This window comes from Pyrus communis, chromosome 4 (genome assembly GCF_963583255.1).
Source record: "Pyrus communis chromosome 4, drPyrComm1.1, whole genome shotgun sequence".
Lineage (NCBI taxonomy): Eukaryota > Viridiplantae > Streptophyta > Magnoliopsida > Rosales > Rosaceae > Pyrus > Pyrus communis.
In genome coordinates, this window is record NC_084806.1 from 5,924,946 (window position 1) to 5,949,951 (window position 25,006).

Below are 25,006 nucleotides of genomic sequence, written 5' to 3' on the forward strand. Positions count from 1 at the left end.
ATTACCACACGCTTAACTATAATTTGGTTTGCATTTGTTTCTCTATTTATAGCCTCAATTCTTTTGCGTGCTACCATACTGCATGGAGTAAGTTGATATAAGTTCAATTTTGTGAGTGATTATCGGGTTTAGTCCACTTTTTGGGTTGGGTCGTGAATATCCATATAAGTTTTTCTATTATCTTTTCATTATAAATGTCATTCCTTATTTATAGGTTTATCTTTTACATAAATTTAGGCTTAAATATAAGAATTAAATGTTGTTTCTAATAACTGATATAACAGAAATGCCACATGGCATTATTGTAGTAATTAAGTTTGTGAATATAGTTAAAATGGTATTATTGTAATTGGGATATATGGCTATATAAGGGATTGTATACCTACCATTTCCTAATATTCAGATATATACATTTTCTCTAATCAATCAATACAATCTCTCTTGTTTCTCTCTATCATCTTCCTATTCCTCTATACCAATTCTTCATCATTTGCAATGTAGTTAACATGGTATCAGAGCCACCAGGCTCACGCCATGGATTCTGATGGTTTCTCTTCGTAGTAGTTTACATTTTTTTTTTCTATTTTAGTTTCTCTTAGAATTTTCATTAGATTTTTGGCGCTTCCGCGATTGTTCTTGGGTTGATTTTTTCTGCGATTGTTGGGATCGTGATTGTTGCGATTGTTCTTGTTGGGTTGATCGTTCTTTGGGCAGTCGTGTTGCGGCCTTGTTGACGACAACCTTGCCATCGAGTCACTTGATTTTGGCAGTGCAGATAAAGAACTGAGATCCATTGGTTCCGGAACCAGCGTTGGCCATGGACAAGATTTCGGGTTCGGTGTGCTTGTTGATGAAGGTCTTGTCGCCAAATTTTCAATAGACATTCTGTCAAGTTCTTTGTTGCTTCCGCAATCATCTTATAATTTTTTGGTTGGCTATGAACATAGAGTGTCAGTCAAAATCTAGGTCGTCAAAAGATTATGGTGCCGAGATCCATCTTCTTTATGTTGTGCAAATCTTGATTCGGTGGTGATTCTTTCTGCTGTTTGTATGGGAATTTCTCTTCTGCGTTGCTGATTGGAAGGTGGGAGCTTAATTTGATTATTCGACCTTTAAATATATATAGATATATATACATTATATAGGTAAAATAACATATTGTAAATCAAGGGCGCTCCTGAACTAGGGACCCTGTGCAGTGGCACCAGTTGCACACCGTCAAAGTGGGCTTTGATGATGGCATGCATGTCTTCCTTAGCTGTAAGTTAAATGAAACAAACAGAAATTGTTGTTGTATATTAATTTGCAGCTAGTGTAAACAGAATTTACGGCGTCCATCGAATATGGTTGTGCAACTTATTACAGTAGACTCGGTGATGCGCATCATAAGATTTGTGTCACACGCTAAAACTGAATATTGCTAACCCTTATTTCTGTTCGAACCCTGTTTGAAGAACCTAATTAGATTGAGTCGCACCCACCACTTATGCAACTTCTGATTCTTTCACTTATAAGTTTCAAACATATTTGCGAACAAACCACTTAACTCGAAGAGTAAATTTGCAATTAACTAAGATCCAAGGAATACTTTCACTTTTATTCATTAAAATTTCACATTCGTTAAGGAGAAACAATATTATTGAAATTGAAAATTGAAAGGGTAACTAGGAATATATTGGATCATAATCCAATATGTTTTTCATGTGTTTAATCAGTGCCCCCGATGCAGCACTTTAGGCAGAAGGGTGGAACTTTGCTACCGTCGCAATCGCAGCAAACCTCGTTTTGGTTACACTGCCCGTGGCAAACTGCAGATTCACGTACAACCGCAACCAATGTCAGTCCATGCATCCAATCAAAATAAAGAAAGTAAAATGTAATTACCAATAGTTGAAAAAAAAAGTTATTCGAAACCCTAAACCCTAAAGTGTGAGTAAATTATAAGAAACACGTACGATCGATATGAATATCAGAAGCAGAAGCTGCAGAAGCATGTTTGGTGTTGACCATTAATGGCATCTGATTGCTGTTGGCTTCTGCTAATTTGATTCCGCCCATTTGATGGTCGACCATGCAGAGGAAACAAAACAACAAAAAGGTGATTGCTGCCATTGCCTTCATTTTTCTTGATGATTATGCTAATTTTTGGTTGAGTCCCTTTTGGTTTCATTCATCCTCAAATGAACAAATATATAGAAAATGCAAATGAATGGATTAAATACAAATACACACCATTTACTCTTCATACAATGAATCTAATGTAGAAGGGCCAATGAACCTTTGTATAAGATTTAATGAGCCAAATTGTTCAATGAACCTAATTAACACTCCCCATCCAGTTACTTTAACAATTTTTTGTGAAACATGGCTCAAGCCATATTTATAGGAAAATCTTCAACGCACACCAACAGATTATTCCCTTAGTCTTATTATATGTTAGTTTAAGAGAATATTAATTACCACACGCTTAACTATAATTTGGTTTGCATTTGTTTCTCTATTTATAGCCTCAATTCTTTTGCGTGCTACCATACTGCATTGAGTACGTTGATATAAGTTCAATTTTGTGAGTGATTATCGGGTTTAGTCTACTTTTTGGGTTGGGTTGTGAATATCTATATCAGTTTTTTTATTATCTTTCCATTATAAATGTCATTCCTTATTTATAGGTTTATCTTTTACTTAAATTTTGGCTTAAATATAAGAATTAAATGTTGTTTCTAATAACTGATATAACAGAAATGCCACATGGCATTATTCTAGTGGTTAAGTTTTTTAATATAGTTAAAAGGGTATTATTGTAATTGAGATATATGGCTATATAAGGGATTGTGTAGCTACCATTTCCTAAAGTTCTAATATATACATTTTCTCCAATCAATCAATACAATCTCTCTTGTTTCTCTCTATCATCTTCCTCTTCCTCTGTACCAATTCTTCATCTTTTGCAATGTAGTTAACATGGTATCAGAGCCACCAGGCTCACGCCATGGATTCTGGTGGTTTCTCTTCGTAGCAGTTTACATTTTTTTTCCTAGTTTAGTTTCTCTTCAAATTTCCATTAGATTTTTGGTGCTTCCACGATTGTTCTTGGGTTGATTTTTTCTGCGATTATTGCGATTTTTCTTGTTAGGTTGATCGTTCTTGGGGCAGTCGTGTTGCGGCTTTGTTGACGAGAACCTTGCGGTCGAGTCACTCGATTTTGGCAGTGCAAATAAAGAACTGAGATCTATTGGTTCCGGAACCAGCGTTGGCCATGGACAAGATTCCGGGTCTGGTGTGCTTCTTGATGAAGGTCTTGTCACTAGATTTTTTATAGACATTCTGTCAAGTTCTTTGTTGCTTCCGCAATCATCCTATAATTTTTTTGGTTGATTTTTCATCTGGGCTACGAACATAGAGTGTCAGTCAAAATCTAGGTCGTCAAAAGATTATGGTGCCGATATCCATCTTCTTTATGTTTTGCAAATCTTGATTCGGTGGTGATTCTTTCTGCTGTTCGTATAGGAATTTCTCTTCTGCATTGCTGATTGGAAAGTGGGATCTTGGACTCTGTCAGGTTGTTTCTTGTATCTGTCATCTTTTTTATGCATATATGCATAAGATAAAGTTTGAGATTTTATACATGATTAATTGTGAAGGCCATTGACATTAGTTGAAGAATGATGAAATATAGTTTCTTGATTGTTGGCCAAGATAATTTTTTGTTGATGGTTATTCAAATTATGGTCTCTTCTTGGTGTTGTTTGCATATCAGCTCTCTATGCTCTATATTTGCCATTTTGATCCATGTTCTGTTTTCTGTGGTGGAGAAAATTTCTCAACTTTGTGCAGTCCACATGTTTGAAGAAATGCACAGCTCAAGTTGTTTTGTGAAGTTGGTAAAGTCACATGATCCGTGTTCTATTCTCTGTTGTGGAGTGATCTTGCCGATATGGGTTTATGTTGAAAATCGGGTTTTTGTTTTTTGTTTTTTGTTTTGGATGAATTGTCTAAGATAAACTACTGTTTCATTCGGTGATTTGGTTGGATTACGAGATTTCAAGAAAGTGTCATTCTATCTTGATGGTTAAGAAAGTATCATTATTTCTTTGATTCCATAGAATTTACCACGATTATCATTATCTTGTTGCCTTAGAATTTGTCAAGAGTATCATTCTCTTGTTGCCTTAGAATTTGTCAAGAGTGTCATTCTCTTGTTGCCTTAGCATTTGTGTCAAGAATGTCATTCTCTTGCTACCTAGAAGAAGTCATTTGTTTTGATATTTGGATTGTACTTGTGTCTTTCATCATGACTTCACCAACAACTAAAGTTGTAGTCTTGTGTGATGATAATGGAGTGAGCAGAGGTTTTGTTTTGTGTCTCAACACTTCAAGAAGCTGCAAAAGCTCTCAATAATATGTTGGTCAACAACTACAAAGGTGTCATGGAGTGCAGTAGTTTGATTCAAGGTTTTGGGAAAGCTAGAATATTTGGTGATAGGTTTTGTGGGTGTTTTCTTGTTTGCAGCATCACCATCAAAAGTGGAACTTGTATTAAAGATGCGGGAATGAACATCCAATTGTGGGTCACTTTATATTTTCGAGATAACAAGGTTGTCCAAAAGTCAGCAAGAGTGTACCGATGATGATTTGGCATAACACTCAAACTTTAGGCTTGGTTTCATCTTCGTCATCTTCTATCTTGGAAGCCAAGTAGAACCTAATGTAGCCCATCTCTGCAATCTTGTACTCAACCACAAATGGAAGTTCAGAAGACAAGTTGATTGTGACGGTGTTTGACAATGTGGTAGCCTTTGTGAATGAGTTCATGTACCTCAGAGCAAATGTCAACAACTCCAGATTATCATACACTGCTCCAAACTGCAAGGGACAGGGGTTTGGGGTTTCCTGCAGTGTTTAGCTTCATAACAGTAATTGCATATGTATTTACAAAAGGATTGCACAGTCCAATGTTTTTGAAGCATTGCAAACATCTTGGTCTCGTAGTTCCAGATCAGTCTCAAATACCTAGCTAGTTCAAACTTCACTTGGATACTCCAAGTTTAGTTTGAGGGGGGAGTAATAACTGATATAACAAAAATGCCACATGGCATTATTCTAGTGGTTAAGTTTGTTAATACAGTTAGAAGGGTATTATTGTAATTAGGATATATGGCTATATAAGGGATTGTATATCTATCATTTCCTTAAGTTCAGATATATACATTTTCTCCAATCAATCAATACAATCTCTCTTGTTTCTCTCTATCATCTTCAATACAATTTCACATTATTTAACAAGAAACAATATTATTGAAATTGAAAATTGAAAGGGTAGCTAGAAATATATTGGATCAGAATCCAATATGTTTTTCATGTGTGTTTAATCAGTGCTCCCAATGGCAACATTGGAGGCAGAAGGGTGGAACTTTGCTACCGTCGCAATCGCAGCAAACCTCGTTTTCAGGACTCTACTAGTGGCAAACTGCAGTTTCACTTACAATCGTAACCAATATCAGTCCATGCATGCAATCAAAATAAACAAAGTAAAGTGTAATTACAAACATTTGATTTTGGGGTCTTGTTGTTGACTTCAATTTTATCTCCTTGTTTAGTTAATTGCCTTGATTGATTAGTTATTCGCTTGATTTTTTTTTCCATTAATTTTTTTTTCGTTCACCTTCAAACCTAAGATCATGATTGTTTTTTTTTTTTTTTTTCGTTCACGCCCCCTGTCTCGATCTTTCTGCAAATTAATACCTAAGATGATGATTGTATCTTTATACTATGTACAAATATGGTATAGAAAATATAATAAGTGTAACATTACTCAAATTTATGTGTTAAGTGGCTTATTACTTGCCAAAGAAAACAGGAATCCATTTTTACTCAACCCTTTAACTTAAGTGTAATATTGTGGTACTGTCTCTAGAATTTTGTCACATTTTTTTAGTAAACTAATATTTTAAGCATTTGAATCGAAACTAAAATAATCTTGTGGTTAACATGTAAAAAGCAAATTACATGTTATAGTTTGAGTATTTCTGAATATTTTCTTGATTGATAATTTCTAAAATTACAATATACAAATATAGTTGTAGGAAAGAATCCAATAGTTTGTTTGTTTGTTCATTTTTTTTTTTACTTTTTATAATCCAAAAGAATCCTATAGTTGACTCCTATGATTGATATAATTGATACAAAGCACGAAAGTAATATTTAGCTAATTGATACAATCAACACTAAGTAAGAAGGTAATCATTCCAACATATATTTTGCTCAAATCAACGTTGATTGGATGCTAATTTAGGCAAACATCTTATATGATTGTTTGACTTTTTCAACAAAGCGTAGGCTGGAAAATCAGGAGAATAAGAAGACAAGGCTAGAGGGGATAACGCTACACCAAAGTCAAAAGTGTGAACGTAAAAGGATAGTGTGGGAAGAGATTCTCCCAGGTCAATAACTCATGAGTGGCAATTGTCCAGTGAGCGGATAGTGAATCTTTTGAACACGTAGCAAGTGTTTATTGAACGATAATACTGCTAATACTAAATTTTAGTTGCACGAGAGAATCTCTACCTCTAACATAGCAAGTAGTTTTGTTTTAGGTTTGCATTGGGGGGCTAGAAATAGAGGGGCTGGAGGTCGTCAATGGTGTGTGGGCGAGGCTGGTGAGAATAATTGCTAAAGACCTTGCAAGGCTGCTGAGCATATATCGCTATCCACACCTTTTTTTACCTTTCACTCCTAATTTTTCATGGTTCAATTAAATTTAAGAGTGTCAAATGACATAAATTAACACGTATATATACTTATAATCGAAGCATTCATTGTTTCAGGATTACTGTAGTGACGATCCAATCTGATCCGAATATCAAACGAGCCCTTACTTCCCAAGCTAAAAGGAAAAGAAGGACAAAGCTAATAGACCCGAATGAGCAGTAAAGCAAGCTTTATTGCAGTATCCCATCACTGTTGGTCCCCATTTAACTTAAAGCTGGAATTTAGTGCTGTGCAATTTACAGTGGAGGCTGGAAAGCAGAATTACAAATACATACTATATTTAATATGTAAGAGGTGAAAGTAATTGTGGACAGAAGCAGGAAGTTTATATCGTTATACAGCCTAATGTGAAAAGTAGACACTTTAGAGTGGACAGGCACTTTGCATAAGCTGGAGATCATAAGAAACCTTTTGATTTGCTGGATCTTTACATCCTCGAATATCCCCTCTGATCTTCGTATTGATCCATGAACTCGTTGTTGAACTTCTTGAAGCTATCCATGATGGCTGGCATGTCTTCCTCAGCCGGTAAGATGGTTGTCCTCAAGTGGAACACCCTATACGGCAAAAAGGAAGAAAGTAAAAACAAATTAGAAACGGGTTTTTTGTATTGCAGTTTCATACATATGCGTAACTTATTACAGTAGGCGAGGTCACAGTTCGGTACATAGTATATACTCTAGAACTGAAGATTGCTAAAAGTGATTAATTACCCTTCTTTCTGTCCGAACCCTGATCCGGGGACGGTGGAAATGCCAGTGGCTTCCAAGAGCTTGAGACAGTAGAAAACATCGGCAACTTTTCCAGCCCGTTGAGCAGCCTCTATCGCTCTTGGTGGCAAGCGTATTTGTGGGAATGAATACATTGCACCTAAAACCAATTTTTTTAACCGTTAACAAAAACAGCCATAAAATTTTTCAGGTAAACTTCAACGAGTTGTGAGCAACTTTTTACCTTCCGTGAAATTACAAACAACATTTCTGCAGCTGTTAAATCCATCAGTCATTATCCTGGCTCTTCTCCTCAGAGATTCAAGGATCCCTTTGCTGCAGTTAGTAATTCAGAAACCACCATTATTTACAGCTTCGAGAGGACATCTCTTGATACCACTCATCACTAGTGTTCCAAATCCCACATCATATTATTGTTAATTTCACATAAACAAGAAATACCGATAGTTAACCATTTCACATCCTTGACATGAAAATGATGTTTAAAAGCTGCTTTAAAGCTTAGACCTATCTCAGTAGACTATGACTGACCATGGAAAAGCAGAACAGCTTTTACCGTTCAGTTTCCGTTTAGTTAAATACCAAAAGCCTTCAAGTATACTTTTAGAGGGCATACCTTTCCCTAATAAACTGCTCATATGAAATATCTCCAGGTTTGGGAGGGTTGACCATCAGCCCCATCTGTATATAGACCAAGTAATTCCCTAATTTAGATACACAGTTTCGGACAGAGATGACTTCTAAATAGAATAGCACATCGAAATATTGTAGTTTCACTCACAAATATTTGTGCAGGAACATTTGGACTGAGTGCTATTGATGCAATCTTATATATCTCGTCAACTGTCTGCAACATGATATCAAGAAAATAAACACTCAATGAGCGTTGGAGCTTATATATACCGAATTGAAGAATGCTTGAATTCATTCCATTCTACAAGAATATTTCCGGATTAATTCAACATGCCATAAAAACACTAAATCAAAGTATGAAACAAACAAAAAAAAAAAAAAAAAAAAAAAAAAACCTTAAATTGCTCTAGTACATGCAACCTGAAAGTTAGGAGGCTTCTAGTTGATCAAATCTTAAACTTGTTATAGTCCCTACCTTTCATAAATTTTATAGCATTCTTGTATTTCCGTTAAGTCTAATCCTACATGCTTCTGGAGGCATACTCTGCGTATCCTCTTTTTGCAATCAAAATGTTGTTGGAAACTCGAGTGTGTGATGCAAATAGGCAACATAGAGGAGGCACAAACCTTTGGAGGGATGTTTGTCATCTCAAAGTATCCACCCCGCTGTCCACATTCACCCCAGTATCCTTTGGAGACGGTGTGGAAAGAAACAAGCTGGACTTCCTTGCTTATAGGTAGCCCCATACCCATCAATACCTACAAATATGATCAGAATTAAAGAATTACTTATCGATTCGAGCTGAAACTACAAGGAAAGGCACATGCAGCTAACTCTGGTAGCTAAGAGTATTTACCTTTCTAGAACTAATAAAGGGGCGCTCGTCCTGGTATATATTTTGCTGATAAACTTCATCCCCAAGCAAGACTAGGCTTTCATGGTAACAGAAGTTCAATATTTCTCTTAAATTAGCTTCACTAAGACACTGACCAGTAGGATTTCCAGGGTTTATAATCACCATTGCTCTTACCTGATTGTATTGCAAATATTTAGTTGGTAGTAAAAACCATGACATAAAGCCCAACTCCGTCATTGAATTGCAAACATAAGAAGAAATTGACATTTACTACTATATTCAAAAGGGAGTAGATATTAGCATCCAGGAGGTAAACAGGAAAACGTTGGAGAGGATATTGCTCCTAAGGCATGCGAAAAAAAATCTGTACTGTATGAAATCCGTATTGAAAAATTAATCAGCCTGCATATTGCAGGTTGATCCTATTCACCCATTCATGTAGTTTACTCTTAGTTTGAAAACACATTTCCTGCATTCTTCGATAAATAAGCCAGAGAAAAAGTATACTAACAGTGATTCCATTTGCACGAGCCTGTGCAACTGACTGGCGAAGATTATTAACATCAAGACCCCAATTTGCTGTTTCCTCTAGGTAATAAGGAACAAGAGAACCGCCAAACAGAGATATCGCAGCCGAATAGAGTGGGTATTGTGGGACTGGAACCAGAATCTGCCAGCATCCCAAATAAGAATATGTATGGAGATAGTATTGAGGTGCCAAGAAGAAAAACTGAACAAAAAGAGAGCATTTATATTTAAGTAATCTGTTATCTATCATCATTTAGGAAGATACATTACCCCATCCCCTTCACCGCGGATGATAGCATTCAAGATCTGCATCACACCCTTGCTGGCACCATCGGTGAGATATATGAGCTCCGGGTCACTGTAATTGGGGCCCCAAAAATTAACAAGCACATTAAGTGACAACTTCAGAACCAAATTAACAACTTTATTGCCTCTAGGAAAAAAAGAAGGTAAAAGGATTGATATCTAGCAACCAACACCTTGGATATCCATCACGTTTCTCGATGAACTCTGCCACTTCCTTCCTAACCCCTGGAATACCTCGGGAATCACTATAAGCACCTACACATACAACGTGAAAAAAATTGTTCATTTACAGACTTACAGTTGATAAAAGGAGCTCTTAAACTTTGGCAACCCCAGAAACAACTTCTCAGCTATGCTTATTGCAGATAATGGGGATCAAGCAATTTCATGTTTATAATAACCGGCAATAGCAAGTTACCAGGTAGGACGAAATTGATGGAGATATAACATAATAATTGCACCAACTATTGACAAGATAAGATGTTTATCTAGCTTTTAAATACAAAATAAAAGTCCCAGTTAACATGGTTCGGTCAGATACTGAAAAAATTTGATCATCACCACATGAACATGAAATGGATTGGTGATCAGTAGGGCAGATCATTGTGGAGAAACAAAAGGAAATAGATCTTATAAGATATGCTAAATTTTGAAATAAACTGAATATGTCCTTCAAAAAGTTAAGATGGCAGCACCAGTTAAATTATTTAGCAGGTGTGCGAGTGTGTGTAATCAGCTTTTGGGAGTTTAATACACAAAAAATCATTCTTCAGTGCATTGGATATAGTCAAGTTCTTTTCCCATGATACCATCACATGAAAGGCAGGTAAGGTAAAGTGGATACCTAGACCACCCGAAGTAATTGAAAGATAATGTTTAGCTCTTGAAATTGCATCAGCAGGAAAGAGCAACCCTACATTAGGGTCATCTAACAGGAATGGAGCTTGGCATAAAGCAACCACCTGCAATAAAAGATTACTTGGTCAGAACAAGTTTTACGGACAATTTAAGTGAGCAACTCAAACAATTCAAACTAAAAAAAAGTGAGTGTCAGCTTAGCAACGAACAAAAACTATATGAGAATATGAAGAACCTGGCGAGGGAAAATCAGTGGCTTCTGTCCTAGAGCATGAGGATTCCCAACATTTGTGAAAATAATCTGCAGACAAGAAACTGAAATAATCAGACAGCGCGAAAATTTGATAGAATTGTCATTGGGACTATTAATCCACTTAAACTATGTTCTGTTGCGACAATATGTTAAGTTGATTGCAGTTAAGAAGACATGCAAGGCAATTTTACAAGGGTGAAATCCAAGAAAAACCGCATTGCCAAACAAAACCAAAAAAGAAGTGGTATCTGTACCTTCTTTCCTTCCTTCTGAAGCTCAGAAGCTCGAAGATACAGCTCGCCTCTAACAGCGTACTGAACCTTCTTCACGTTCTCATTCAGTGACTCATAGTCCAATGCCTTAAGGGGCATGATGATAGTTTTATGTTCTAAAAAGTTTTACTCAATGCAATGAGAAGGCACAGCAACCAATTTATGCACTCACTCCCTAACCTGCAGATTTCGGAGTAGGTTAACAAAAACTAATTCACTGAATGGGCTAATCATCCTGATTAACAAACTAAAATCAAACACCAGCATTAATATGAGCAACCGCAATCACAAGTATCGAACCGAAAGCCTAAACAATTACATCTCAACAGATGAATCCTATAAAACCTGGAAAAGATGTAATATTTAGTTCAGAATCGCCAAAAAACACGACACCCCAAATGCAGAAAACCAAAAAAGAAACGACCGGAGTCGGCTAATAGTAAAATACAGAGAACCAGTGAGGCACCTATCACAGATCTTCACCAAAAACCGAAACTTTAAGTAAAACACCAACCAAAAAGCAAACCCAGTTAGCAGATTAACACAGATAATAACCCAATTCACCGAAAAGCTCAAAACAGAAAGGGGGAGGAAAATCAGAAAGGTACAGCCGCCGTACCTGTGAGCTTTTGGTCTGTGGCAATTGCAGAGAGAAGCAAGGTGGGCAGTATAAAAAATGAAGGGTTTATTATTATTTTATTGGGGTGTGGATCAGAGAGAGAAAAAACGTTACATTATTTTGTGGCAGTACATGAAGTGACTGCAATGGCAGCTGCAGAGCCACTGAAAATTTATAAACGGATTATTGGTATAATTTTGCCGAGGGAGAGGATAAATCTCGTGTCAGAAATGTGGTGCAGCTTTAACACTCTCACTCCTTCGGCAGATAACGAGGGCCTTTTGGCATTGCTCTTCCTTTTTCTGGCATTGTCATTGGGGTGCTGCTGTCGCTATCGGACTAATTGATATACAAAAATATTTTTATGTTTTTTTTTAAAGCGTTTTTAGTTATTTTAAAATTACTTCTAAACGAGTTATTAATCGCCTAGAACTCTTGGTCTAAACAAGCTCGTGGTCCCCTAGAACTCTTAGTCGCACGGGTATAGGAAGTCTCACTAATTTTATGTACGACGTACTTGACTAATAAAATTATAACATACTTAAAACTTAAAAAAATGAAGGCGTGAGAAAAACATCTCCTACACATTTTCTTTCATCCCTAATTAGGTTTCAAGAACAAGTTCTTTGACTATTAGGTTTCAAATATAGCAGTTAAGCTTAATTGTTGCTGGCCCTACACGTGGCAATCAAAAACAAAAATAAGTGGCCCCGATCATGCCACATCAGCTGCCTTAACAAATTTTTTGACGGAATTGAAAAAATGTGAAAAAGTAAAACCAAAATTGGCAAAGTGGCATAACTTGAGTTTTAGAAATCAAAGTAGATTAAAGTGGAGCGTGAAGCAGCATAGCAAAAAATAAGGCGGAAAATCTACGATGACAGTTCTATTCAAGCCCAAGGGGCCCATAAATTAATAGTAGTCGATGATCCAGCGGCCCAAGCCCAGGCCCATACCCAGTTAACACTAGCAGAACAACTGTTAACTTAATTAGTGTTCAGCGGAGAGCTCTGAGAAACCCCAGTGAGGGTTTAAGAAGCCGAGCGATTCCTTCCGCGCCCTCGCTCTCTCTCTCATCTTCCGATGATGATGACGACGACGACGGAGGGCGTGAGGCTGCGGGTGGCATTCAAGGAGCGCCACATTCTGAGCAAGTCACAGGGAACACAAGGACTCAGGCGGAGCTGGATTCTACTCAAACCTCACCACCGCACCATCTCCGACCTCGCCGCTTATCTCCTCCACGCTTTCGACCTCCACGGTTCTTGCGCCGATGGCCTCCTCATCTCGGTAAGCATCCGCTTCCCATAACCCAATTCCCCAAAAAAAAAAAAAAATGAAATTTCAAACGCAATTTTAAATTTTTTCGCAGATGGATGGGTTTGTGCTTCCGCCTTTCGAATCTACCTCCATTTTCAAGGATAAAGATATTATCAGGTCAACTTGTATTATCGGAAAATGTGGGGGCTTTTCAATTTTTTTTTATAATTTTTTATAGGGTATATTATCAATTTCCCCCCTGAATTTGTGACCATTGGCCAATTTCCCCCCTGAACTTTAATTTGGCCAATTTTCCCCCTCAACTCTCAAAATTAGTCAATTTGCACCCTACTGTTAATTTTTTTTTTTATTTTAATTTTCCATCTATTCTTTTCTTAATTTTCAATCTTTCTAATAGCTTCCAACAAAGTACTAAAATTAACATAAACTCACCTGCATAATATAGGGTAAAATGTACAAAAACATAATACAGTTAGTATGTGACATGGGTTGATTATAAGAAAAAGTTATGAATCGGGTTTAAAGCATGTAGAAGAAGAAATAATAACAAAAAGAAATAATAATCCTAAACTCATGGATCAAACCTATTTCAATAAAATGGGTTATTCTTAATAAGGAGTCGAAAATTATGAATAGACTAGCCGTTTTTTTACTAAAGCTCGATTCTCCGCAATTTACTTGAACTTAGCTTTCACTTTTATAAAGAAAATTGTATTCACATACAAAAATTTACACATCAATCCTTTTTGTTATCAATTTTGTATAGTCAAAAATCAAATAAAATTACTCCATGATAAATTGTAAAATTCTAAATTTTAATCTATTTGTAATAGGATAAAGATATAGGAACATGATTAACATACATCTTATTTAGTTTCTTACACACACTTGTTTAATTATGATCAAATTAAAAATTTAACAGTAAGGTGCAAATTGACTAATTATAAGAGTTGAGGGGGAAATTGGCTAAATTAAAGTTGAGGGGGGAAATTGACTAATCATGAGAGTTCGGGGGGGGGGAAATTGGCCAAAATTAAAGTTGAGGGGGGAAATTGGCTAATGGTCACAAGTTCAGGGGGGAAATTGATAATATACCCTTTTTTATATTTGGGTTTGTGTATTGATTTTTTATTTGAACAGTGTGAAAAGGAAAGAGGGCACATTGTCTGAAATTGCACTGCTTGATGATGGAACAGACGCTATTGAGGTGGAGGAAATTGTGGAGAGGCAGCCGATGAATACGCGTATGAAGCTTCTGGCTAATGTGGGATTCGAAAAGGAGACTGGAGGATATGATAGTGATTCGGAAGAGGATGGACCTGACCATTTGGAGGATTTATTTCCCGTTGAGAATCCACCTGAAAACGGTTCAAACGGACGGTCCAAGAAAAGGAAGCTTTCAGATAAACCTCAGAGTTCAAAGTATGTATTTTTACTCCATTTCTGAAGAGTTATTTGCAATGGCATGCGCGGAATGCACCTTTTGTTGATCTGATAGAATTGTGTAGTATGAGTTGGTGTACACGTTTGTATTGGAGATATCATCACTAGAACTTCGTTTTGATTGTGACTTGTGCTTTAAACGGAATTAAACTGAAATGGTTATTTCTTTCATTGCAATCTATATCAGTGATATTTTGGACAATTTAACTGGATCCTATATGTTATTATGTATTTGGTTAAGGCTTTTATGATATTATATGCAATTACTGAGGCACGTAACTTGCCTATATATATCTCAGGAGGAAGAGAATTAAATCTTCTGCTACTGAAGAATGTTCAGGTTTACCTGAAGGCCTTCAGAATGATGTCTGTGCAGAGAAGAAAAAAAGTTCTCATCAATCTCGTGTTCTCACCAGAAAGAGACATTCCAAGATGGACAAGTCATTTACTGTTGAGGATGGACTGGATAATTCAAGCACCCGTAAAACTGATGAAAGAATTGATGGAATAAGTAAATCAGTGCCCAATGGAAAGAGGTAGCTTTCTGGCCTTTTTGTATATATGATGAAAGGCAAAAAATTCTATTCCAGTTTCATATGTCCCGCACTTGAGTCTAGGTTGGGTGAGCTAAAATGTGCTAGCTAAACCCTATAGAGCCAGGTTTTTAGAAATTTATGTTACCAAATTTCTGTAAGACCGTGAACATCTAGTACTCACCATTTTTTCTCATTTTTTCTTTTCCCTAATTTTGTTTGATAGATCCTGTCAGCTTCAAGAGAATAAAAAAAAGGGTGTGGTTTCATCTGAAACGCCTGGTGAAAGTAAAAAGGTAATAGTTATCACTATAATCTTAGATGTACGTGCTGTTTGTCATACAATTTTTTTATATCAGCTACAAGTTTAAATCATTGAGCTCATTTTTATCTTTTTTTGTGCCAGCTTCCTAGTAGAAGTGCTCGACGTAAAAAGGCCAAAAGGCAATGGTTGAGGGAAAAAATTAAAGCTGAGAAGGAAGAGGTAATGTGGTGTTACTGGTGTATAAGATGATAAATAGATAAAGATTCCTCTTTCACACATATGCACCACAAATACACTTGTGTACACACCTCAAAATAGTGAGGATGTTTCGCAAAATATTTAGCTTACCGTCATGAATGTTGTGTATGTGTGTGCAAATTTGAGGGCTAGCATCATAAATTGGTATTTTGAAGTACCTATATGTCCTTACGAGAGGGAGTATTTGGTCCTTCCGCTTAAGTTGATTTTCGGAAGTACCTATATCTACTTTTTGCAAGAGGGACTACTTTTTTCTCCCGAAATAAAATTGACCTATAGTGTTCCAATTTGCAGTTACATCAGACGCAATTGCTCAAAACAAATAATCAGCAATCTACGGGTAAAGATAATCAGAAATGTCCTGAAGAACACCAACAACCAAACACAAACAATGAAGAAGTGGAGGAACAATCGGACACAGATGGTGGCGGAGAGGATGAGCAAATGAAAATAGATAACAATGAAGTAGTTGAGCAACCATACACAGATAATGATAAAGAGGATGATATTGTTCCTGTAGTAATTAGACCAGGACATATTCGATTTGAACCCCTAGGAAAAGGTATGTATGGGTCGGATTTTTGAATAGACAATTACTTGTGGCATTTGAGTTTATCAATTGATTTTATGGGTACATACTTCATATTATGGATAACTTGTTACTACAATTATCTGAGGTGTGTACTTGTTTCAGTGGACGAAGATCAGCCTATTCAGCAGAAAAGAACTCCAGTGGTATGTTTCTCTTCTTTAGATCATTATAGACTTTTCTTCTTCTGAAGGGGCTACTCTGAAACGACTCAAAAAATTTCTTTCTTGAAAAGTAAGATATAGGGTCTTGGAGGCTTGAAAGAGTTTGTTAATTGGCTTATGATGGGGACTCACCAACTGATTCTTAATTTCTTCCTGACTTTTTTTATTTTTTATTTTACATTATGACTTATTCTATTGAGATATGTGATTTCTTTATATTTGTATGTCCTGCCTGCTTCAGGAAATTTTTCGGTGGAATGGAATAACCAGCAAGAAGAGGGGTCAAAAATGGGGTATGGAGAAAACATCACATTCAAGAACAAGTGACTACAACGATCTGAATCAAGAGTCACCTGCAGTACCGGATATTGAAAAAGAGATTCCGGTGAATGATCACATAGACTTCAATGAGCTTGAGCTTTGTACTACTCTACCTAAGGTTTGGTGCTTTCCTTCTTTTCATGTCGCTTCCATGAACATTAGTTTCCCTCATCATAGGAAAAAAATATAATAAAAATAAGAGTTATTTGCAGTTGGCTTTGTACTATAAAAACCTTTCAGTTGCTATCCTTTCTTATATCTGGTAGTACAACTTTTGCACATGTGGTTAATCTTCTCGAGTTGAGAATATTCTCGACCATGTGAAAGTGCTTTTCACATCAAGTCAATTTAATCCTTTATATTGCAGTTATTTTAGTATTGAGGAATTAAAGTGATAATTTGCATTCAAATGTGTTGCAGGAAGGTGGTCAAATTGCATATCGTTTGATTGAATTAACATCGTGCTGGACTCCTGAAGTTTCCTCATACCGAGTATGACTCTTTAGTCTTTATCTTAAATTTCTGCCTAACTTTTGTGAACATAATTTTTTTCCATCAGAGGTTTCCTTGTCCCTGTAGGTTGGAGAAGTGTCACAGTATGACCCTCAATCAAATAAGATTATGCTAGTACAGGTTCCAGAATATCCCATTGTTTTTGCGGGGACGGATGAGGCATCTGATGTAGTGCCAGATACATCCCTTTACGGGCAAGATCGCTCTCTAGAGGTACTTGAACTACCACCTGTCATAGTGTGTTGCAAAGTGTGATACATCCATTTACTGTTTTTATGACCAATATTTGTATGATCGAGTTATATTGATGCCAGTACTGTCATCCTACGACCTTTTTGTAGTTATATACACCCATCTTTTATCAGTCTAGCAGTGGCTGTGATCTATTGCTTCATAGTCTTTGATTGCTAGCATCTGACAAGTTTTGATCCTGTGCAGGTAGATTATTCTTCACTTTTTGATGTCCGCATTGTGAAGCATGGCAACCTCAACACAACAAAACCAGTCACCGGAGATCAAGATGTTGCATCAGGATCCAGGCAGCTCGACAAAGACATGGAAACTCATGCTGCTACGAGAGGTGCAAATTAGATTTCCACGTTCCGTGTCTTATATGAAGAATTTGAATATGATTCGATATTCTTGTTCACACATGTAGAAAATGGAAAGGCAAGTGCATGGGATGAAATCAACCAGGCATTTAATGCTAAGAAGGCAGAGCTGTCGCAGGAGGAGAATGGTTGGAGTAAAAACGATGGTTCGGTGAGGAGCTCATGGTCGTATAGGGGGTTGAGAGGTAGCGCGTTAGGTCCAGTAGTGGCTCGTTTGAGAGCGCAAGGGCAATAAGGACCTAACAGCGGGTAAATGTCTCCTAGATCAACTGTAGTCCATAGTTTTGTGAACTTAGAAGAAATAGAATCCGACTTTCGCCTTCAAAATAGTATTTCCGGTGTGTGTAATGTGAGGTTGTTGGTGCAATTCAAGGCCATTTATTGTATAGTGTATCTACTTTCATCGGAGTGTCCTGAATGGCAACATCTTTGGTGCTTTACAGGGGGGGGAAATGTATATACTTGATTCGCTTATTTCAATTGATACAATTTATCTGCCTTGAAAACAAAACTTTACTAATAACTTCTATCAGCGTAACGCCGACTTGTTCTCTGTACATGTTTCCGTTACCACTCCATACATCGCTCAAGCAGGTAAAGAGGCACTTACACTGCCCAGGATGCCAACTCCCCTCATGATCCGCAACTGATTCATCCCGAAATCCCATTAGCTTTGAAGACCACGAATCCACAACCTTCGTAAAACCCGATTCTTCCAATTCTTCTAGTCACGATCACGTTTCCTATATTGATATACGGCTGAGATGGATCAGGAACTGCTCTGGCTCCTCACCTTCTCTTACTATCTGCAGACACCATAGGCATTCAAAGGCAAAGATTAGATATGTTAATGTGCATTAATCATAATACGATTAGAAATTACAGTAGCAATCATGTAAAACAGAGGAACAAGGAAAACAAAAACTGTATGGTAATTACCTGTACAGGGGCATTCATCGGCAAACCCATGCGATCAAGGAAGTTGTGTCCTGTGGCCTCCCAGTGAAGATGTCTATCCTCACATGTCGGACTTTGCCCTTCCTCATGCAAAACTTCGCGTCCCAACCAGACAAATAAGATACCAGGATTACTTGTGCCTGCACTCGCATCTGGAGCTGGCAAAAGATACACTGATCCAGAATGAAGTTTGTGAGACCGATGCATCTCCACTTTATTCAAAGAAGGCCACTGGTACAAAACTGGGTTGATCGCTTCTGCAGTTTGCGTGATCCTTACAGATTTCAAATCATTTCCATGGTGACTATTTTCCACGTCTAACATAAGCTCTTCTCCGCTGTTCACATTTTCAGATTGGTTGCAATCAGTGTCCATTGCATCATCACCTAAGTCAGGTAAGGAGAAGGACCATGAGCGTACCAGATTACTCGGAACTTTCGGTGATTCATCAACCGGAGGTACCAACATTCGAGGTGGAGGATTACTGCCTCTACGCTCCGCAATAGAGGGGGAAATCCCCTTACATGGCAAGCCTGTATTGGTCACTTCCAAAGTACAATTAGGCGAAAAGGCATCTGTAGGCGAAGAGGGAGATTTTTTGAAAAGTAAGCTTGAGTTATCTGCCAAAGAAATATTCTTAACATGAAATGGATCTGTGGAATCGAAGCCAGAAGGTGAAGGCTGTCGAGAAGACAAACATGACAAATCCGACCAATTAGAAGATGAGGGTGAAAAGGTAAATGAACTGGAGTAATCAGAGGTTGAAGGAGAGAGTGTCGGGGATTTGGAGCTAAACTTAGGACTTCTGTCAGGAAAACAAGAAAAAGAATCTGGTGAACCACAAGGAGTTGTAGGTAACAGTAACTTATCGGTCAGAGGAACGAAGCGTTCTACCTCTCTAAAAGTATCTGTTACCCTACGTGGGCTTTTATTTGGATAACCTTCAAAGGAATCTGGTGAACCACAAAAATGACGTGATGCTGATAATGGAGATGAAGGCTCAATCGGAGAAACAGAGGTTTCTGCTCCTTTATGAATTTCCACAACCATATCAGATACATCAGATGGGGTAGGGTTACGGTTCACCTCAGATGTGATCAATTCTTTCATAATTCCGCTGGCAAACTTTTGCCGCAATCTACCCCATCCATTTTCTCTGGCTGGAAGGCAAGTTTCTGATTCGGTATTTGATACTGAAAAGGGCGGAACAACCCCACCTGCAAGTGCCTTATGGAAAATTTCGAAATCCAAATCATATTCAGCAACCTTCCTTTCACCCACCGGAACACAGCTCGCTGCAGAAACCTTATCACCTGCGGAAGAAAAAGTTTCTACCTTTTTGGCATCTATCTTGCTGGAATCTTCTGTTAATATTCCACTGGAAAGAGCATCCCAAAACTCCAACGGTTCTTCACCTTCATTGATGTCCACAATTGGACCCCTTGCCCTCTCATACCGGATGACCTGAAAGGCAGCTGCCCTGGCATTATCTGACATCCTTGTGTTGCAATCCCTTCCAATCCAGACGTATATAGCAGATGGAACATGCACAATGAACGCCCCACGAGAGTCGAGTCCTTGTGAACCTGGATGTCCCAACGTCTTTGGCACCAGATGAAGAGGATCATATGATGAATGTGGGGCCATCCGATACATCCTTAACATGGAATTTGGGCTTGCAGGCACAGCATGTACCCTCTTCTGGCACTGAAGGAGTTGACAAGCAAAACCCACATTCGGGTTCGTCACCCCTCGTGCTGCCTTCACATACTGGAATGCATCTTCAAAGCTGTGGCCCTCCCTCCACATGAGGTATGCAATGACCAGAGAGTTGGACCGAGACACTCCCTTACAACAATGCACAAAAACTCGCCCGCCTTGCTTTCGAACATCTTCAAAATAATCAAACACATCATATAGTATACTCGTAATGTCCTCCGATGCGCTATCTCGCAACCAAAGTGTCTTGTACACAAGATCATTTCTGAAATACTCGGGAGAAACAAACCCAACACAGTTCAGCACATGAGTGATCCTATTCTGCCTCAAAACCTCGCGGTTCTTAGCCACCGCATCACTTCCCAAGTATATATGATCAGCAATTCTCGAGCACTCTTTATCGAAAAAAGCAAGCTTATCCTTCTTAAACTCAAATTCTCTCCCAGGTTCTTCTGGATTCAAGTTCGGAAGCGGTTTAGCTGACCCTCTCGGGGTTTGCGGTTGAGGCCAGACCCCGAGATCATCAGAACCTGCCCGCGGCCACTCCTTAACGGTATTTCTGGCTATTGAAAGGGGCTGAAGTGGAGGTAGGCAAGACCTCACCTTACTATTCAGTTGTGGCCTCGGATATGGATTGTTGGGCTTAGAGGGTGACCGGTCAGACCACGAAACCGACCGCAAATAGGTTTTCCGGGTAGTATTTCCGGCGAGCCGGTCTTTCTCTTCTTCCCCTAACATCTCAAAGTTTCTGACAAAAATTCTAAAAACTAATTGATACCCATTGAAGGATACTTCCAGGAAATAACATGGAACCCATCAAGTTGAAATTTTTGGCGTAAACAGTTGGTATTGAAATTTCAACCCCTCTCTCTCTCTGCTCTTTTTCTCACCTAAAACCCTTGACCGCCTCTCTCTCTCCTCACCTTCTCTCTCTAAAGATTAGAGCTTTTCAACGTAGAAAGTTGATTCAGAAGAAAAATTCAAACACGAAAACGACCGAGTAAAACCCTAAACCAGTAGAGACAAGCAGAAAGTTGGAAGGAAGAAAGAAGTTAATTAGGATTTTTATTTTATCTACTAAATTAAAGTCGGAATTTTTGAAGAGAGACTTACTTGGAATTTGGAAAAATGGAAAATATCTTTTCCAGCTGAAGAATCGGTTGGTGTGTGGGACAAACTTTGAAATCCAGTGGAGAAGAAGGGGAAAGGATGGAGGAACTGAGTTTTGGGAGAACGAGTTGGACTGAGTCATTGGTTATAGACTAGAAGGGAATGGGTCAAACTGCCACGTCGTCCATGATCTAATAACAAGCAATGCATGCGAGTTTTGTGATGTCATTTGTATAAGGATAGTTCGGACCACCGAGAAAATCTTGTGCAGGAATATGACACTCAAATTACGTGACTTGTAAGACAGTTCCTACAAAAGTGGGAGCTTTTACGTAATTTCCATACCAGTGTGGGTAGATGTATGAATTTTAGAATGCCACTGATGTAAGTCTTACGTTAGTTTCAGTTACTTTATATTTTTTGGTAAAGTTTATTTTCAAGTCTTTTTAGGCTTTCTTCTACCTTTTTGTCCTGATTTTTTGTCTCATAATCGCATATTCTAATTAAAATATTTGTAGGTCTTTCGTTCACGTGTCCAAACCATTTTAACCAATTTTCTCTCATCTTATCTTTAACTGCGACCACATGATTTTTTCCCCACCATACAAGATAATTAACATGGTTATCAATTTCAAAGCAAGTCTATTCATGGATGGCTATGGCGTTGGAAATGAGAGACACCAAAATTCAAGCGCTTAGCCAAATATTATATAAAACACTAATTCGTGGTCATGGATTCTAGGAGCAAGTCAATTTAAACACTTGCTGGTCTTTTGAAGAGGTGCTTTCTTTTTTTCTTGGTCGCGCCATTTCTGGACGGCCTCAAACTGTTCAAGGATTCCGAAACCCTAATACTTAACGAGCAAGATAAACCGTCACACAACAGCGATGGAGAAAGAGAGGTCAGGGACGGCAGAGTCGGAAATTCCTACTTCCCGGTCAGAATCGAGCAGCCAACAAGCATAATCCCCACCAAACTCCATTAATCCAAGTTGCTGGGAGGTGCCAAGTGGTAATTCTCCGTTGGCAATTGGTATTTTGCAAATATCATAGTTCCAATTAAACAAAAATATGTGGCCAGAAATCGACAAAATTGCCTTGCTGGTCAACCACGATTTGTTCAAATTTCCAAACTAATGGGTTCGATCAGCGGTTGAAAATTTGACCCAAAGTTTGATTAAGTCGAGATTAACCAATACTTCAGTGCATAATGCATGCTTTGATTTTATGCGCTACTCAATTAAGACAGGATTAAAGATGAAGTTTCAAAACTTCGCCTACTAAGTATGTCAGGGGTGGATTCCTCCAATATACAGTCTAATAATGGAATTTTATTTTAAATGTGATATGAACTTATACATCTTTTTTAATTTGTTATATGGACTTAAATTTTAAGCGATTTGTCATAAAAATCTTTTTAAAATCATTAATTTGTCATTTCACATTTGTTCCGTTAAATTTTCCATCCAAAATAAATTACGTATTGTGTACATTTCAACATGAAGAATGTTATCCAACTTTACCATAGATCCATAGTTTGGAGGGTCCGTAATGATTCTACATTTGTAGTCATATGTACTTTGAAACAGAGAGAAGTGAGTGCAAGTCGTTCCCTTTTTCCAAAGGGAAAACCCTCAAATTCTCGTATACCAGATCAACCCCTTTTTTGTATTTTTTGATAAACCTCTGAATTATTTTTGTCGAAAGCAACTTGGAGAGTGAGATATTGAAATATCTAAAGTAAAACATAAGTGTCTTGCAAATGACCTTATTTTGGATTGAAAACTTAACACAGTTAGAGTAAGATGACAAATTAATAATTTCGTAAAATTGGTATGATAAATCTCTTACCATTTTAATCATGTGACAAATTTTAAAAAAATATATAAGTTCATATGACATTTTAAATTTTTTACTCCAACAGCATGTTTGTTGGATTTTATACACAAATGGTGGACGTTATATTTTTGTTTTGGTGAGAAATGGACGTGCATTATTGTATATGAACAGTCTAAGACCCTTTCAGCTGTAGTCAACGTCGGTTGCACCAATAGAAAAAAAAAAGAAATAATTTTGGCAGAAATAGAAAATATTGGGTCAAGAAAGGTGGCCAAGGAAAGAAAAAATCAAATTGGTTTTCTTCTCCGGTCCCCTACCCAACACAAAGTTGTATTTTATACACGAAGGTTATGAGGGACAAATGAAACTATCATCGGTGCTCTTAGGAAATGCAGAGTCAATTTAATAAGATAAATGTTTGCTGATGTAATTTAGAAAATTATAACATCTTTAAGGTATGCTGATAACTATTTTATTTTTAATATTCATTATTTTGTTAAAAATTTTGAGAGAATAGAAAACATCAAGAAATAACAGCGTATGCAAAGAAAGTGGAAAAAATGTACGTGAATACACAAAATGATAATTAACCACAAACTATGATTCACTTTCTTTTTAGGTTTTGTTTCATACATTTCATTTCTCCATCGTCCCTTCCTCAACCTCTCATTCACTCCTTGTACATTATCTTTGTTTGCTTAAAAAAAAAGGTTTGAAAACATAATAGTTATTTTACGAGCCAAAAAAAAATAAAAGAAAATTGTAGTAATGGTTTCTTAATTTTAACCCAATTGCAGTAATGGTCTCTCAACTAAAAATATGTGACCACTGATCCCTTAACTCGTCAAAATATGCAGTTATAGTCATTTTCGTCAAGAATTCCATCAAAATAAGTCACGTGTCACACATATGAGGCTGAATCAAGGGGCAAATATAAAAAACCAAATGGAAAAATTGTCCAATGGTTCATCAACTTTAACTCGATTGAATAAATGGTCCCTTAATTTTAATACATTGGAGCAATGCTCTCTTAAATTTAACCCACCATTTCTATAATTTTCTCAAAAATTAATTACAATACCGTAATTACAAATTATTGAACTCAGACAGATGATCCAAACTCCTCTAAATTAGTCACTTAAAAACAAATTTTATGTTTATCTCTCAATAATTTCACTACTTTGTCCTTAAGCGAAAGAATTAATATTTGAAAAATGTTCTATGGATAAGGTGAAAGCTCGGTTTTCCACTTGTGTGTGAGTTGGAATACAACTTATACATTGTAATCATGCACGACCTCTATGCTTGTAAGCTAACTTAATGAGACTTTCTAAGATACTTGAAATTGTTTGTGTCGTATTGCCGATATATTTTTCCGATCTAGAGGATGGAAAGCAAGAGTCGAACTTTAATTATAAAAAGAGATACGACTAAAGTTTGTAGATGCAAATGGTTTACACTCGTACAATTATTCAAACTTTTTTTTTTTTTTTTAGAATATTATTACGAGACAGTGATATGACTGACATGCACCATTAGTCGAATAGTTGTCTCACATCACATTCCAAAAACAGGATC

At 37.3% G+C, this 25,006-nt stretch overlaps 3 protein-coding genes across 4 annotated transcripts; 1 reads left to right on the forward strand and 2 right to left on the reverse strand.

The window, feature by feature from the left end:
* Window positions 1-6,920: 6,920 nt before the first annotated feature.
* On the reverse strand, window positions 6,921-12,129 carry LOC137731299 (glutamate--glyoxylate aminotransferase 2-like). Its single transcript, XM_068470395.1, has 14 exons — window positions 11,826-12,129; window positions 11,189-11,386; window positions 10,917-10,982; window positions 10,668-10,785; window positions 9,997-10,078; window positions 9,788-9,875; window positions 9,501-9,659; window positions 8,990-9,163; window positions 8,760-8,891; window positions 8,281-8,346; window positions 8,116-8,180; window positions 7,723-7,814; window positions 7,482-7,638; window positions 6,921-7,325 (listed from the first exon to the last, which is right to left on the reverse strand). Exons 2-14 carry the CDS (start codon window positions 11,303-11,305, stop codon window positions 7,196-7,198), a joined length of 1,446 nt encoding a protein of 481 aa, XP_068326496.1. The 5' UTR covers window positions 11,306-11,386; window positions 11,826-12,129; the 3' UTR covers window positions 6,921-7,195.
* A 709-nt stretch (window positions 12,130-12,838) lies between these two features.
* Window positions 12,839-18,240, forward strand: LOC137731060 (coilin-like). The gene is made up of 13 exons (XM_068470131.1): window positions 12,839-13,115; window positions 13,198-13,262; window positions 14,247-14,528; window positions 14,849-15,085; window positions 15,309-15,378; window positions 15,489-15,566; window positions 15,900-16,167; window positions 16,300-16,340; window positions 16,600-16,797; window positions 17,100-17,171; window positions 17,259-17,405; window positions 17,631-17,772; window positions 17,851-18,240. Exons 1-13 carry the CDS (start codon window positions 12,909-12,911, stop codon window positions 18,036-18,038), a joined length of 1,995 nt encoding a protein of 664 aa, XP_068326232.1. The 5' UTR covers window positions 12,839-12,908; the 3' UTR covers window positions 18,039-18,240.
* Window positions 18,241-18,248: 8 nt separating this feature from the next.
* On the reverse strand, window positions 18,249-21,749 carry LOC137731059 (protein-tyrosine-phosphatase MKP1-like). 2 transcript variants are annotated; one of them, XM_068470129.1, is made up of 3 exons: window positions 21,593-21,745; window positions 18,743-21,487; window positions 18,249-18,609 (listed from the first exon to the last, which is right to left on the reverse strand). In XM_068470129.1, exons 2-3 carry the CDS (start codon window positions 21,215-21,217, stop codon window positions 18,547-18,549), a joined length of 2,538 nt encoding a protein of 845 aa, XP_068326230.1. In that variant the 5' UTR covers window positions 21,218-21,487; window positions 21,593-21,745; the 3' UTR covers window positions 18,249-18,546. The 2 variants fall into 2 exon arrangements, with proteins under 2 accessions (XP_068326230.1, XP_068326231.1); XM_068470130.1 differs by lacking the exon at window positions 18,249-18,609 and having other exon boundaries at window positions 18,924-19,097; window positions 19,181-21,749.
* Window positions 21,750-25,006: the final 3,257 nt, after the last annotated feature.